Source organism: Musca domestica, unplaced genomic scaffold (assembly GCF_030504385.1).
Source record: "Musca domestica strain aabys unplaced genomic scaffold, Musca_domestica.polishedcontigs.V.1.1 60, whole genome shotgun sequence".
In the NCBI taxonomy this organism is placed as follows: domain Eukaryota; kingdom Metazoa; phylum Arthropoda; class Insecta; order Diptera; family Muscidae; genus Musca; species Musca domestica.
In genome coordinates, this window is record NW_026712364.1 from 53,731 (window position 1) to 68,428 (window position 14,698).

General features: G+C 38.3%; 1 protein-coding gene across 2 annotated transcripts; it reads left to right on the forward strand.

The window, feature by feature from the left end:
* The first annotated feature begins 5,604 nt into the window (after window positions 1-5,604).
* LOC131805775 (uncharacterized) lies at window positions 5,605-8,469 on the forward strand. 2 transcript variants are annotated; one of them, XM_059129386.1, is made up of 2 exons: window positions 5,605-7,697; window positions 7,767-8,469. In XM_059129386.1, exons 1-2 carry the CDS (start codon window positions 5,724-5,726, stop codon window positions 8,037-8,039), a joined length of 2,247 nt encoding a protein of 748 aa, XP_058985369.1. In that variant the 5' UTR covers window positions 5,605-5,723; the 3' UTR covers window positions 8,040-8,469. The 2 variants fall into 2 exon arrangements, with proteins under 2 accessions (XP_058985369.1, XP_058985370.1); XM_059129387.1 differs by having other exon boundaries at window positions 5,605-7,692; window positions 7,767-7,858.
* Window positions 8,470-14,698: the final 6,229 nt, after the last annotated feature.

Below are 14,698 nucleotides of genomic sequence, written 5' to 3' on the forward strand. Positions count from 1 at the left end.
TCCGGTTCTCTTCATATTTCTCACATCCCATGATTTCTATTAACACAAGACCACAAGAAGGTGGAATATATCGGGTACCTCCCCCATATAGGGTGTTCATAAAACTATGAACATGAAAGACTGCTGCAATAAATTAGATCGTTAAGTGATTTATGCTATAAAATGTTTATGTAATTTTAACCCAACATTCTAGAGTACTTGTAAATGTGTGTGCATGAAAGATAAGAGCATAAGGGATGATAACACTTCATGCTGCTGGAGACGCATTGATAATAAAGAATATTCTCCCATAAACATGCGCTCAGCTGGGGAGTAAATATAGATCACAGCAATTGTGTGTTGCATTAGGCCTATGCATAGAATTAGAAATGTCAAGTGTTTGTAGCCTTAAGTAGATGCATAAGATTAAACCCCCCTAAGATTTCTGTTGTGTACTAGCACTTAAGTAATACATTTTGTTCAATAAAATTAGAATTAAACTGACAAACGAACAAACAAGTTCTAGAATTTGATTCTCCCGCTAACATTGGTCCTTCGACAAAAAAAAACCAGCGGCCACAAAAATATATTTCAAAAAAAAAAAGAGAATTATATTTTTGTAAAAAAAAAAACAAAACAGAAAAAAAAAGCCATAGGGGCAAAACAAAAAAAAGCCATAGGGGCAAATAAAAAACAAAAAAAAAAAAGCCATAGGGGCAAAGAAAAAACAAAAAAAGCCATAGGGGCAAAGAAAAAATCAAAAAAAGCCATAGGGGCAACAAAAGCAAAAAAATAAAACAGAATAATTTTGAAAAAAGCCACAGGGGCATTAAAAGAAAAGAAGCTAAAACTACAAAATTTACTTGCTTCACAAAACAAGGAAAAATGGCGTCGAGACATAACTTGTATAAGCTCCAAAGCCTACTCCTTAAAGAGGTAATTGGGATTAAGGAAAAACTGCAAGCAGGCATGGTTCGGAAAGCAGCCATGGGTGACACACTACGATCCCTGGAAAGCAAAATGAAGGAAGCCACTACGAACCACGAAATGCTGAGAGTGCATGGCGAAAACACTGATCCCTATTTCAAAGAAAATGTTTGGGATCTCATCAACTTGAACTATGGAAAAGCAAAGGAACTCCTAGCGAGTTTGGAAGAAGAGGTCGAGCGAGAACCGCAAAGGGTAATAAAAGAAGCAGAGCCCGAAGTGCATGGGCTAATGCTCGATCAACAGTTAAAGGCCTTCCAAGAGGAAATGCAACAACAGATGCAACAACAAATGCAACAATTTATGTTGATGTTCGAGAAGAATAAAAGAGAAAATGAGGAAGAAAGACAAACCCATATAGAATCATCACCAATGGGCAATCAGGCGAATATAAAAGTAAGCGCAATCATCTACCAATTCAGGAAAAAAGTAAACAAACTCGCCGATGCCGTTGAATGCGATTTAGCTGGACTATCAAAATATGCTTTGGAGTACATGAAGTCATCGTGGGAGAAGCATATGGATGAAATTAGGAAATTGCATCTCGAGCTCTCAACGGTGCATGGAATGGAAGAGGTAGATCTCGAATTTGAAGAAATTGAAGAAAAGTTTGAGAGCAAAATGCAGGATATGATAAGAAGGATAGATGGTCTTAAAGAGGAGTCACTGGAAGTAGAACTAAAAAGAGTTCAAATACCATCCTTTAGTGGTCATGTGGAAGAGTGGAGTTCATTTCACGATTTATTTAAAAAGATGATTGATGAAAACTCCAAATTATCAAAAGTTCAAAAACTGTACTACCTCAAGACAAATCTAAAAGGAGAGGCATTTCGCTTGGTGCAACATCTTCAAGTGACCGAGGCAAATTATGAAGCAGCATGGGAATTACTGGAAAAAAGATATGGCAACAGGAGAATTTTATTCACTAAATTGGTAGATAGAATACTGGACCATCAAAACATCAACAGCCTGTCAGCAATAAGCATAAGAAATTTGCTGGACAATGTAAATGAAAGTATTCAGGCGTTGAAAGCAATGGATATTCCCCTAGAGCAAGCGGATCCCATTTTAGCCCGAATAATTATACGGAAACTGGATAAGGATGGGCTTATTCTTTATGAGCAGAATGTAAAGAAATCCAAGGACATCCAAAAACTTGAGGATGTGATGGACTTCCTGGAGCAGCAGTTTCAAGCCTTGGAAGCTTCAGTAGGCAGAAAACACAATAACATAGGACTGTACAAACTCCAAGAAAAATCAGCAGTGGTAGCGGAATTAAAACAATGTAAGTTCTGTAAAATGAGCGGACATGATATCGCATGGTGCAGAAAATTTTCGGCGTTATCTTCGAATGAAAGATACAATTGGGCAAGATCAGCACAGGTCTGCCTCAGATGCTTAAGCCACAACAAGGATAAAAAATGTTACAATGAAATTAAATGCCAGAAGTGTGGAATGAATCACATCACAGTGATGCATTTAGAGCGAAGAGGACATACGAAAGCAAGGACCACCAATACAACAACAAATGTTCTGCTAGCAACAGCCCAAGTTCGTATAAAATCACTGCAAGGAGAATTTGTAACAGTCAAAGCGCTGATAGACCAAGGATCACAAATTACATCCATATCAGAGGACGCGGCTCAACTGTTGCAGCTACCAAGGAAGAAGACAGAAGTGAGGTTACAAGGTCTAGGAGAGACCCTAGTTGGCGTGGCGAAATCTAAAGTTGCACTGGAACTACGACCCAGATTTTTGAGCAACATAATGATTAAGGCAGAAGCACTAGTCCTTCCAGCACTTGCATCAGCACATCCCGACAGAAGGTTTCAATATGACGTGGATAAATGGAGAAATGTAAATTTGGCAGATCCAAATTTCAACAGCCCGGAAAGAATCGATTTAGTCATTGGAGCCGATCTTTACTCACAAATATTGGAAGAAGGAGTTCGCCACGATGAGCAAATTGTGGGACAAAATACGAAGTTGGGTTGGATTTTATCTGGAACAGTAGTAGTAAATCCTGGATTGAACATAAAGAAATCGGCAGCAACAACAACAATTGAGAGGTTCTGGGAAATAGAGGAAATAGAAGATGAAAAAACGACCGAAGAAGACGAATACTGCCTTAAGTTATATGAAGACACAACACGCCGAGACAATTCAGGAAGATTTGTCGTGCGTTTGCCGTTAATTGAAGAAAAAGATTTGGGAGATTCATATAAAAGAGCCATGGCGAGGTTTATAAACTTGGAAAAAAGATTAGAAAATAATGCGGAATTAAAGTCAGAGTACGAGAAAACAATGAACGAGCTCATATCCATGGGCCAAATGGTAAAGGTGGATCCAAGTAAGAAGGCTTTGTATTATATGCCGCACCAAGCAGTGGTACGTGAAACAAGTCTAACCACAAAAGTTAGAGTGGTATTTGATGCTTCATCGACAACTTCAAATGGGAAGTCGCTGAATGACATACTTCACGTGGGACCAAGGCTTCAAAAAGATATATTTGACATTGTAACAAAGTGGAGATCGTGGAAGTTTGTCATCTCAGCTGATGTGGAGAAAATGTTTCGTCAGATTAAAGTTGAAAAAGAAGACCAGGAATACCAACATGTGTTGTGGAGGAGTAATCCGTCGGAGCCTATCCAACAATATAAACTTACTACGGTAACATATGGCACTGCATCAGCACCATTTCTGGCTGTAAGATCGCTCATAGAAATTGGAAATAGGTGCCAGAATCAAGAAATCGCTCAGAGGATCAAAGAAGATTTCTACATGGACGACCTTTTAACAGGAGCGAATACAAAACAAGAATGCAGGGAGGTGCAGAAGAAGATAACGCTGCAACTGGAGGATTATGGGTTTCATTTAAGAAAATGGATATCAAACTCTCCTGAAGTATTGAGTGCGGTGAAATTGAATGAAGAAAATGAAGTGCTGAGAATAGAAGAAGATGAATGCTTGAAAACATTGGGATTACAATGGAATCCACAGATCGATTGCTTTACATTTAGTATGCAAATTAAAAAAGAAGACAAGTTGACAAAACGAATAGCATTGTCAAGACTGGCACAAATATTCGATCCATTAGGTTGGCTGACGCCAGTCACGGTAACAGCAAAACTATTTATACAGCAGTTATGGATACAACAAATAGAATGGGATGTGCCATTGGAGGAGAAATTGAGTGGAGATTGGCGGCAGTTTACATACAGTCTGCCTGCTTTAGAAAATTTAAGGATTCCAAGATGGTTTGGAATATTGGAAGACAAAACTGCACAGTTACATGGGTTTGCAGATGCTTCCGAGAAGGCTTATGCAGCAGTCGTATACCTTAAGGTAAATTCGCAGGTGACCATAGTGGCTGCAAAAAGTAAGGTAAATCCAGTAAAAAATAGGAAGACGCTTCCAAAGCTGGAACTTTGTGCAACACATCTATTGGCTAAACTACTACAGAAGATCAAAGGAGTATTGAAGTCAGCAACACCAACTTTTGCTTGGAGTGATTCCATGATTTCCTTGGCATGGATTCACAACTCCAAAAACAAGGATAAGTTCATAAAAACAAGGGTGATGGATATTTTGGAGAGAATACCCGAAGCGAAATGGGGCTACGTCAAGTCAAAGGAGAATCCAGCAGATATGGGTTCAAGGGGTGTCCCACCGGAGACTTTGACAAACAATACATTGTGGTGGGAAGGCCCCGAATGGCTGAAAAAAGATGAACAAGATTGGCCAAAAAGCAACATAAATCAAACAGTAGCAACAACAGTAAAGTTTTCGACTGAAAACCACTTATATGAAAGTATGATGAAGTATTCGTCATTTAAGAAACAGATACGTGTAATGGCTTATCTACTGCGTTTTATAAAAGGGCTAAAAAAGAAGCGAGCAGTAAATGAGCATTTGACGGCAAAAGAGTTGGAAGAAGCAGAGATGGAGATAATAAAACTACATCAAGAAAGAGAATGGCCAGTGGAACTAAGGAAATTGAAGACATTGGGAACGGTGGATCATCAAAGTAAAATAGCTTCACTACATCCACAGTTGGATCGAAATGGCATAATGCGGGTTGGTGGAAGACTTGCTTTGTCAGAGCTGAACTATAACCAAAAGCATCCAATAATTATTCAAAAGTCAAGATTAGCGGGAAATATCATTCGAAATTGTCATATTCAAACGATGCATGGAGGAAATCGACTTATGGAAAATATACTAAGACGAAAATATTGGATTATTGGAGCTAAAAATAGGATAAAACTTTGCATTAGGTGTTGTCCAAGATGTACGCGCTTTAGAGGTGAAGTGCGAAATCAATTGATGGGAAATTTACCAGCTTACCGTGTCAGTATAAATCAACCCTTTCAACACTGTGGCATTGATTATGCGGGTCCGCTACAAATACGGTGCTCCAAAACAAGAGGAGTGAAGGCTATGAAGGGTTACGTAGCGGTGTTCGTATGCATGGTAACTAAGGCGGTTCATTTGGAAGCTGTCAGCGGACTTACAACGGAAGCATTTCTGGCGGCGCTAAGGCGATTTTTCGCGAGAAGAGGAAAATCAACCGACTTATATTCAGACAACGGAACGAACTTCGTAGGGGCAGCAAGGCAGCTTGACAGAGACTTTTGGATGCCGTTAAAAACAACACGAAGTTAGCTCCCATTTTGGAAAATGAAAAAATAAGTTGGCATTTCATTCCGCCGGCAGCTCCTCACGTTGGAGGAATTTGGGAAGCAGCAGTGAAGTCCATGAAATATCACCTAAAAAGAATAATTGGTGATACGAAATTGACTTACGAGGAGTTGAGTACGGTGCTATCTCAGATTGAAGCAGTATTAAATTCGAGGCCGCTACATGAACTTGGAAGCGGTACAGAATATATTGACACTTTAACACCTGGACATTTCTTAATTGGCCGTCCGATGTTAGAATCACCGGCGACTATCGATGAAGGTAACTTAGGATGTCTTAATAGATGGAAACTGCTACAACGAATTAAAAGTCATTTTTGGAGCAGATGGAAAGAGGAGTATCTAACCACATTACAAAACCGAATGAAATGGAAGAAACAAAATAATAATGTGGAAATAGGCAATGTGGTGATATTGAAAAACGAAGAAACGCACGCGGCGCGATGGCCACTGGCCAAGGTGGTAGAAGTCCATCCAGGGAAGGACGGAGTTGTAAGGATTGTGACAGTTAAAACACAAGACGGCGTGATAAAGAGGCCAATTAACAAATTATGTCCATTGGAGCATATGGACGAGGAATCTGAAGAATTGCCCAGACAGGAAAAACAGGCGGAAATTACACATACTAATATGACAAGATGTGAGCGAAAAATAAGGAAACAACCAATAACGTGGGCAATGATGCTGAACTTATTTTTACTAATATCTACCAAGGCATCATCTGTACATGAACTGAATAGTTCGGCTGCGGTATATTTGGATCCCATGTCTCAAATTCACATGGTTTCCTCATCATGGAATATGGTTGTGTACTTTGAGCTGAAACCATATTTAGAAACATTAGACCTGGCTTCCGAATTGCTGAAAACATCAAAAAGCTTATGCCCACGACTTCAAACTTTTGAGGAGCAGTGTTGGTCCACGATTAACAATATGGAACTCAAGATTAATAAGATAAAGACCAACAATCGATTATTCCTCAGAGAAGACAATCGTCAAAAAAGAGGAGCTCCGTTGAAATTTGTAGGTTCGTTTCAACACTGGGCATTTGGGGTAATGGACGATGACGATCGAGTAGCTATGGAGAGCAATATGAAAAATCTATTAGCCAACCAAAAGGATTTGAAGAAGTTAGCAAAACAACAGACATCTGTAGTCGACGCTACAGTAAATCTTTTAAGGAAAACCACAGAGGAAGTGAATTCGCACTTTTCGGATATCAAAGGCAAAATTGAGAACATAAGTGCTACAATGAATGAGAATTACTTCGTGTATAGAGAATCCATACGATTCTTTATAATAGCAAAACAAATTCATGAGCTTTTGGAAGAATGTGACGAAGTCCAAAAAGAAGTTGTTGATGCATTAATTGATGTAAACAGCGGTAAGTTTCATCCCGTCCTGATAACACCCAAACAATTACAAGCAGAGATAGTAAAAATACGAGATGCTCTGCCTGAAAAATATGTACTGCCAGGAAAGCGTACGGGAATGGAATTAAAAGAGATCTTACATTTGATGACGTGCCACGGATCGTTTGTGGGGTCCCAACTGGTAATTAATATAAAAATACCGCTGTTCAATCGGCAGTCATCCCAGTTTTACAAAGTAATTCCGATACCATTTGAAGAAGGAAATACGATATTGATAGCCCGGGTGAATTCCCCGTACATTGTATATAATTTTGAGCTGGATTCTTTTCATTTCTTAACACAGCCTATGCTGAATGAGTGCAAAGAGACGTTGGGTAAGGAGATAATGTGCGAAGAGAATTTTCCATGGAGAGATGCAACTACAAATAATTGTGAATTATCTCCTCTGAGACCGCACATAAAACTAAACTGCGCCTATGACGAAGTGGAACGAATGCCTTATTGGATGCCATTGAAACGAAATGGCAATTGGCTTTTTAAAACCTTTTCAAGTGCAACAGCTCATTTGCAATGCTCTCACAAACAACAGACGATTATGGAACTTCCAAAGCAAGGAATTCTCACGCTGGATGCAGACTGTACAGCGAGGATCGGTAAAGTAACGTTGGTAGCTGTGCATAGAGTTCATAACGAGATAAGCACAGAATTCCATTCGTTTCTTTTGAAGGATGTAAGTCCGGACGAAAAAGAATCAATCAAACCCCTTGGAAATATACTTATCAATCATCATCAAGAAATTGACGAGCTAAAGAAATTCGTGGACAAGTTAAAGAAAGAAAATGTGGAATTGCGAGGCTTGAAGTTCCATCACATCTCATCACACGTAGCTTTTATTTTAGTAATTATAGTAATAATAATTCTAATTATTTTATTTATAAGAAGACAGAAAAAATTAAAACGCATAACCGAAATTCAATTTCCCCGAGGCCAGGATGTCTAAATAAATTATTTGCCGCCCGGGAAAATGTTCATAAAACTATGAACATGAAAGACTGCTGCAATAAATTAGATCGTTAAGTGATTTAGGCTATAAAATGTTTATGTAATTTTAACCCAACATTCTAGAGTACTTGTAAATGTGTGTGCATGAAAGATAAGAGCATAAGGGATGATAACACTTCATGCTGCTGGAGACGCATTGATAATAAAGAATATTCTCCCATAAACATGCGCTCAGCTGGGGAGTAAATATAGATCACAGCAATTGTGTGTTGCATTAGGCCTATGCATAGAATTAGAAATGTCAAGTGTTTGTAGCCTTAAGTAGATGCATAAGATTAAACCCCCCTAAGATTTCTGTTGTGTACTAGCACTTAAGTAATACATTTTGTTCAATAAAATTAGAATTAAACTGACAAACGAACAAACAAGTTCTAGAATTTGATTCTCCCGCTAACATAGGGTTTACGATTTTGAAAAACAAAACGCTCAAAGAAAGCGAAATAAGCATCCAACTCTCTACAAATTTCACACTTACAAACATTTTTGCTTACACAATGTCTGTTATAAGGATGATATATATTTATGAACCCCTTCTGGTACCTCACCCACAAAGGATCACAATTTTCAATATTTTTTTTACCCTCCACCATATATTAAGTTTGTCATTCCGTTTGTAACACCTCGAAATATACATTTTAGATCCCACAAAGTATTTATATTCTTGATCTGCATAAAATTCTATGGCGATTTAGGGATGTCCGTCCATCTGTGGAAATCACACTAGCTTCCGAACGAAATGAAGTAGGTTCATCAAATTTTACTCAAATGTGTATTATGTCTGCAGGACTTTTGGTATTGAAAATGAGTGATGTAGGTCTACGTTTTGGTATAGCACCCATATAACGGTACCTCCCGATATTCGGTATTTTGATGATTTCAGCGACATTATTCACCGGAATTGTTTCAAATTTGGTGTTTGAAGTTCCAAATGGATACTTCAGCCTATGACGGAAAATTGTCTGTGAAGGTTCACGTCTTCGTATGACCCCCATATAACAGTACCTCCCGATATTCGGTATTTTGATAATTTTAGGGACATTTTCCACCGGAATTCTTCCAAATTTGGAATTTGAAGTTCGTAATGGATACCACAGCCCATTACAAAAAATTGTCTTCGTCTTGGTATAGCCCTCCTATAAAGGTACCTCCCTATATTCGGAATTTTAATGATTTTAGCTACATTATTCACTGATTTTTTTTATTCAAGTTTCGAATTTGAATATTGTAATGGCTTATGACAAAAGTTGTCTATGCTGGTTCACGTCGTCGTATAGACGCTAAAATAATGGCTACATTCGGTATATTTAAGATTTTAAGAGAATTTTTAACGGATTTTATTTTTTGAAAATTGCCAAAATCGTTTCAAATGATAGAGGGTATTCAAAGATCGGCCCGCTTTTTTACTTGTTATCTGTCATAACTTGCGAATCAAGTCGGCGATTCTTTACAACTTGCTATATCTAAACCAGAAATCTGAAATGAAAATGGAATTTATGATTTCGCCCATACCAATATTTTTATCTGTATTCGATGAAGTATGAAAATGGAATACTTTGGTCGACTACGTCTGATAACTCAAACACATTTTAACATTTTTCAAAAATTATAACAAATCTCACATAAAGTGAAGGAAGTAGTCGATATAGTCCAAACCTGACACGTCGCAATATTTATATCATATTTATTTAGGCCCGATACGAAATGGACAATAATGGCCATTTCTTCGGAACCTATTCCATAGAGGGTCAACAATTTGAATAACCATAACATAAGTCAAAAGATATTTAAATAATCGAACATTGGGTGAGAGTATACATCTGTCCGCAAAACCGACTGATTCTTTTTAACTTGTTTTAATTGAAATGAAGGTTTTAGCTCGACACATAGTGGTAAGCGTATTATGTCTTTGTGCATTTGTTTGTAACATGGAGAAGGAGGCGAGATATTCATAGAATCACTTCCTGAGACGATTTATGCATGTCTGTCTGTTCGTCCATCCGTCTGTCCATGTATTCTTGTGAACAAAATGCAGGTCGCATTTATTATCCGTTTGAGATGAAGTTTTCCAACCAATATTTGTTTGACCCAAGGACGAACCCTATTGAAATTGGTGCTAATTGGATCAGATTTAGATATAGCTCCCATATATATTTTCAACCGATTTCCGGTTAATTGTGCACCAAATGGTCAATATAAGTCCAAATGACTTGAATTTTGGCACATCCAATCGAATTCAGTCTAGAAGCAAATACATCAGATTTAGTGAAAATCAGTTCAGATATAGCTATAGCTCCCATGTATATCTTTATCCGATTTTATGTTTTTTGTGCACCAAATGGCCAATATCAACCACAAAGGAGTGAATTTTTGTACTTCCGAAAGAATTTAGGCTAAATGCAAGTGCTTCAAATGTGGAGAAAATCTGTTCAGATTAAGCTATATATTCCATATATATGTTTCATCCGATTTGATGTTAAAGTCCCTAACATCCATAATATACACTCCACAACAAAGATTTTTGCACAGGACTTCAGATACAGCCTGAAAATACCTGCGACAAATTTTATGGAAATCGGTTCAGATTTTTATATGCCTTCGAAATACATCTTCATCCGATTTTACAGTTATTGCTAGCAATACAGTGAGGTGAGATGAAAAAACTGCAACCAACTTCAGACCGCTGTCATTTCTAAGCCACTCAGCTCAGGTGAAAATGTGCACCTTCGGTTTGCCACCACACATTCAAGCGACGGCCATGGTTATGGTGTGGCCGCCATAACAGCCGATGGTCGCACTCCGCTCGTATTAATCGACCGTGACATCAAAATACATGCCGAATATTGTAGGGAAAATATTCTGGAGGGTGCATTAAAGTCTTGGGCACGCAAATATCTTGGCCTTAGATCTTGGATTCCAACAGGACTCAGCACCATCGCACTCAGCATGCGCCACCCAAGAATGGTTACAAAATGAGGTTCCTCGCTTCATTTCCAGCCCACAATGGCCACAGAAATCTCCGGATACCAATCCGTTGGACTATTGTGTCTGGAGTTTTTTGAAAAGAAAGGTTGGCACTAAAAGATACCAAAGTGTCGATGAACTTAAGCAAGCGCTTCGCCGGGAATGGCCCAAAATACCGCAGAGCATCATTCGGGCAGCGTGTGACGGTTACATTAGCCGTTTGAAGGACATAATTCGTGCCAAAGGTGACAAATTCTAACAAATCTTAAATTATTCTAAAATTTGATGCTATTTCCGACATTTTGTGCTTTCATTCAATACAGCCGCAGAAAAAATGTAAAAATTATAGCGTTTGACCTTATTTTAGTTCCCATCCCATCCTGTATATTACTTTGTAGGGTCTATCATAATTATTTCGTGGAGTTACAAACGGAATGACAAAGCTAATGTGGAGGGAATAAAAACGGTTTTTGGTTCGGTTAAAGAGATTTTTTTTTAGAAAATGGTTTGGTTCTCACTACAATTCAAAACCCGTTCGATTCGGATCCGGTTTGCAGTCCAGATATATTCAGTAGACTATCATTCTAAACCGCTAGTCTAACATTTTGTCAAACTTGTATTCCACGAATAACTAATGAATTCTTTTAACTTGTAATCGCATTTCTTTCGTCCTTGAAGCAGGACGCACACACACACACGTGTGATGTGAACAAGGGAAAGTAAAATAATAAGCATTTCCCAGCCTTCAAAGCTATTTATTTCCAATGAAATTAGGCCAACCAACCAATCAAATTTCTGCCGTTTTCTTCTACTTCAAAAGCCTAATTTGATTGTCAAAGGATACCCGCATTATTTTGCGACACGAAATGCAGCCACATCGTCCTTATCGTCAATTTAAAACGTAAACTGATAAATATTTGCCTTGCTTTGAAAATTATAATGCGAAGAGAATAAAAACAACAACAACAACAACAATTTACATTTATTTAAGCACAACAAGGAAAAAAAACGAGAAGAACACCCATAAAACTATTTTATGACATGTAAAATATCCTTGAGTTCCGATTACATGTTCCACAGGGTACGCATAGACACGTACGTCGTCATGTGTGTGTGTGTGTGGATGTGGGTGCACCATTAATTATTCCATAATTTACTTGAAAGTAACTTTAGCAACCAACCTCCAAGTTGGATAGTCTTAAACTATGTGCTTGTGTAGGTGTTGTTTGAAACCGACACCAACAAAACACCTACGCATAACTATATTTGGAGCAGCCTTATCTCTCTGTAATCCTGGCTGCATGTTGTGTTGCCTGCATTGGCAACCGTGCATGCAACGTTCGCTTCTCATACTTTGAAAAGATTTGAATTTCTTACGTGTTTCAGAAAATAAAATTCAAGACTGGTTAATTGGCAGAAAGGAAATGGGGAAGGAGGCTGAAACGAGATGCAAGGCTATTCATGAATAAAATCTATAAAAGAAATAACCGAAAATCAACGCCCGGACGAAAGGGCTAAAGCTAAACATTTTCTTCTTGAAATTTTGCACGAGTATTAGTCTTGTTCCGTAGACGGCGTCACAGTGGCCGAAAAATTGCACGTGAGCTGAACATATTCAGCAAATATTAAAAAAATGAGTTCGGGGCAAAGCCATTGCCATTGAAATTCCAAAAAGTGTAAGAACTTACACTGCAACAGAAAGAAACCAGTAAAGAAAGTCTTAAAGTCGGGCGGGCCGACTTTATGATACTCTACACAACTTTGCTAATTTAGCAGAGCTCCGCATAACAATTATAAGTTTTTATGGGAGAATTCAATCATACACCCTATGATTATAATTGTAATTTAAAGTTCCAAGGACTAAATATGCCGAAGCATTTGTATCTTTTAAATTCGGACTTATATTGCCCATTTGGTGCACAATTAATTTGAAATCGGATAAAGATATATATGGGAGCTATATCCAAATCGGAACCGATCTTGATAAAATTAGGCAAAGATGTTTCTGAGCTGTATTTCATATATTTCCCTGAATATCGTAGTTACGGAGTGCATATTACGGCTGTGGGTAACAAATATGGCAAATCGGATGAACATATCTGAACCGATCTTCACCAAATTTGACATATTAGCTTCTACACTCAATTCGGTCGTAGGTGCCAAATTTCATACCATTTGGGCAAATATTGGACGTTTGGTGCACAATAAAAGGCAAATCGGAGAAAGATATATAATCGGAAAAAGATATAAAGAGCTATATCTAAATTTTGACCGATTATCTCCAATTTCAATAGGGTTCGTCCTTGGGCCAAACAAATGATTTGTGCAAAATTTCATGTGGATTGGGCAATAAATGCGAACTGTACTTTGTTCGCGAAAATACATGGACAGACGGACATGCATAAATCGACTCAGAATATTATTCTATGCAGATCATCAAAAGGAACTATGGGTCTATCTCGTTTCCTTTTGCCTGTTATAAACAAATGCACAAAAACATAATACCCTGACCACCTTGTGGTGTAGGGTATAAATAGACTCGAAAGAGCTAAAGAGTTGCTTCGCTTGGCCGAAAATGGTGAACTGCCCTCTCCGATGGGAAAACATTCGTTGTCCAGCAGTTTGTAAACAAACAAAATGATCGTATTTACTTGTTAAAGAGGTCAGCTGAAAATGTGCACCTTCGGTTTGCCACCAGAACTCATACGCTGGCAATAGCGATGGTGTGGGCCGCCATAATAGCCGATGGTCGCTCTCCGCTCGTATTAATCGATGGTGGCATTAGAATAAATGCCGAATTTTATCGCGAAAATATTCTGGAGGGTGTATTAAAGCCTTGGACACGCAAACTTTTTGGCCGCAGACCTTGGGCATTCCAAAAAGGCTCAGCACAATCGCACTCAGCACGCGCCACCTAAGAATGCTTACAAAATGAGGTTCCTCGCTTCATTTCCAGCTCACAATGGCCACCAAAATCTCCGGATACCAGTCCATTGGACTATTGTGTCAGGAGTATTTTGTAAAACAAGTAAAAAAGCTGTAAGTTGGGCCGGGGCGAACTTTGAATACCCTCCACCATTTGGTACAAATTTGGCAATTTTCAAAAAAAATAAAATCCGTTAAAAATTCTGTTAAAATCTTAAAAATACCGAATGTAGCATATATTAGGTTCTATACGACGACGTGGACCTGTTCAAATGCGAAACTTGAAAAAAATCTGTTTATAATGTAGCTAAAATCAGCAAAATACCGAATATAGGGTGGTACCTGCATAGACAATTTTCTGGCATAGGCTGTAGTATCCACTGCGAACTTCAAATACAAAATTTAAAATAATTCCGATAAATAATGTCACTAAAATCATCAAAATACCGAATATCGAGAGGTATTGTCATATGGGGGCTATACTAAGACGTCGACCTGCACAGACAATTTTCTGTCTTAGGTTGTAGTACCCATAAGGATCTTCCAGTACGAAATTTGATACAATTCTGGTGAATAATGTTGCTGAAATCGTCAAAATACTGACTATCGGGAGGTACCGTTATATGAGGCCTATACGAAGACGTGGACCGACATGGCTCGTTTACCAACTTAACCTGCCTACTGATAAACGGTAGACAAATTTACGGAATG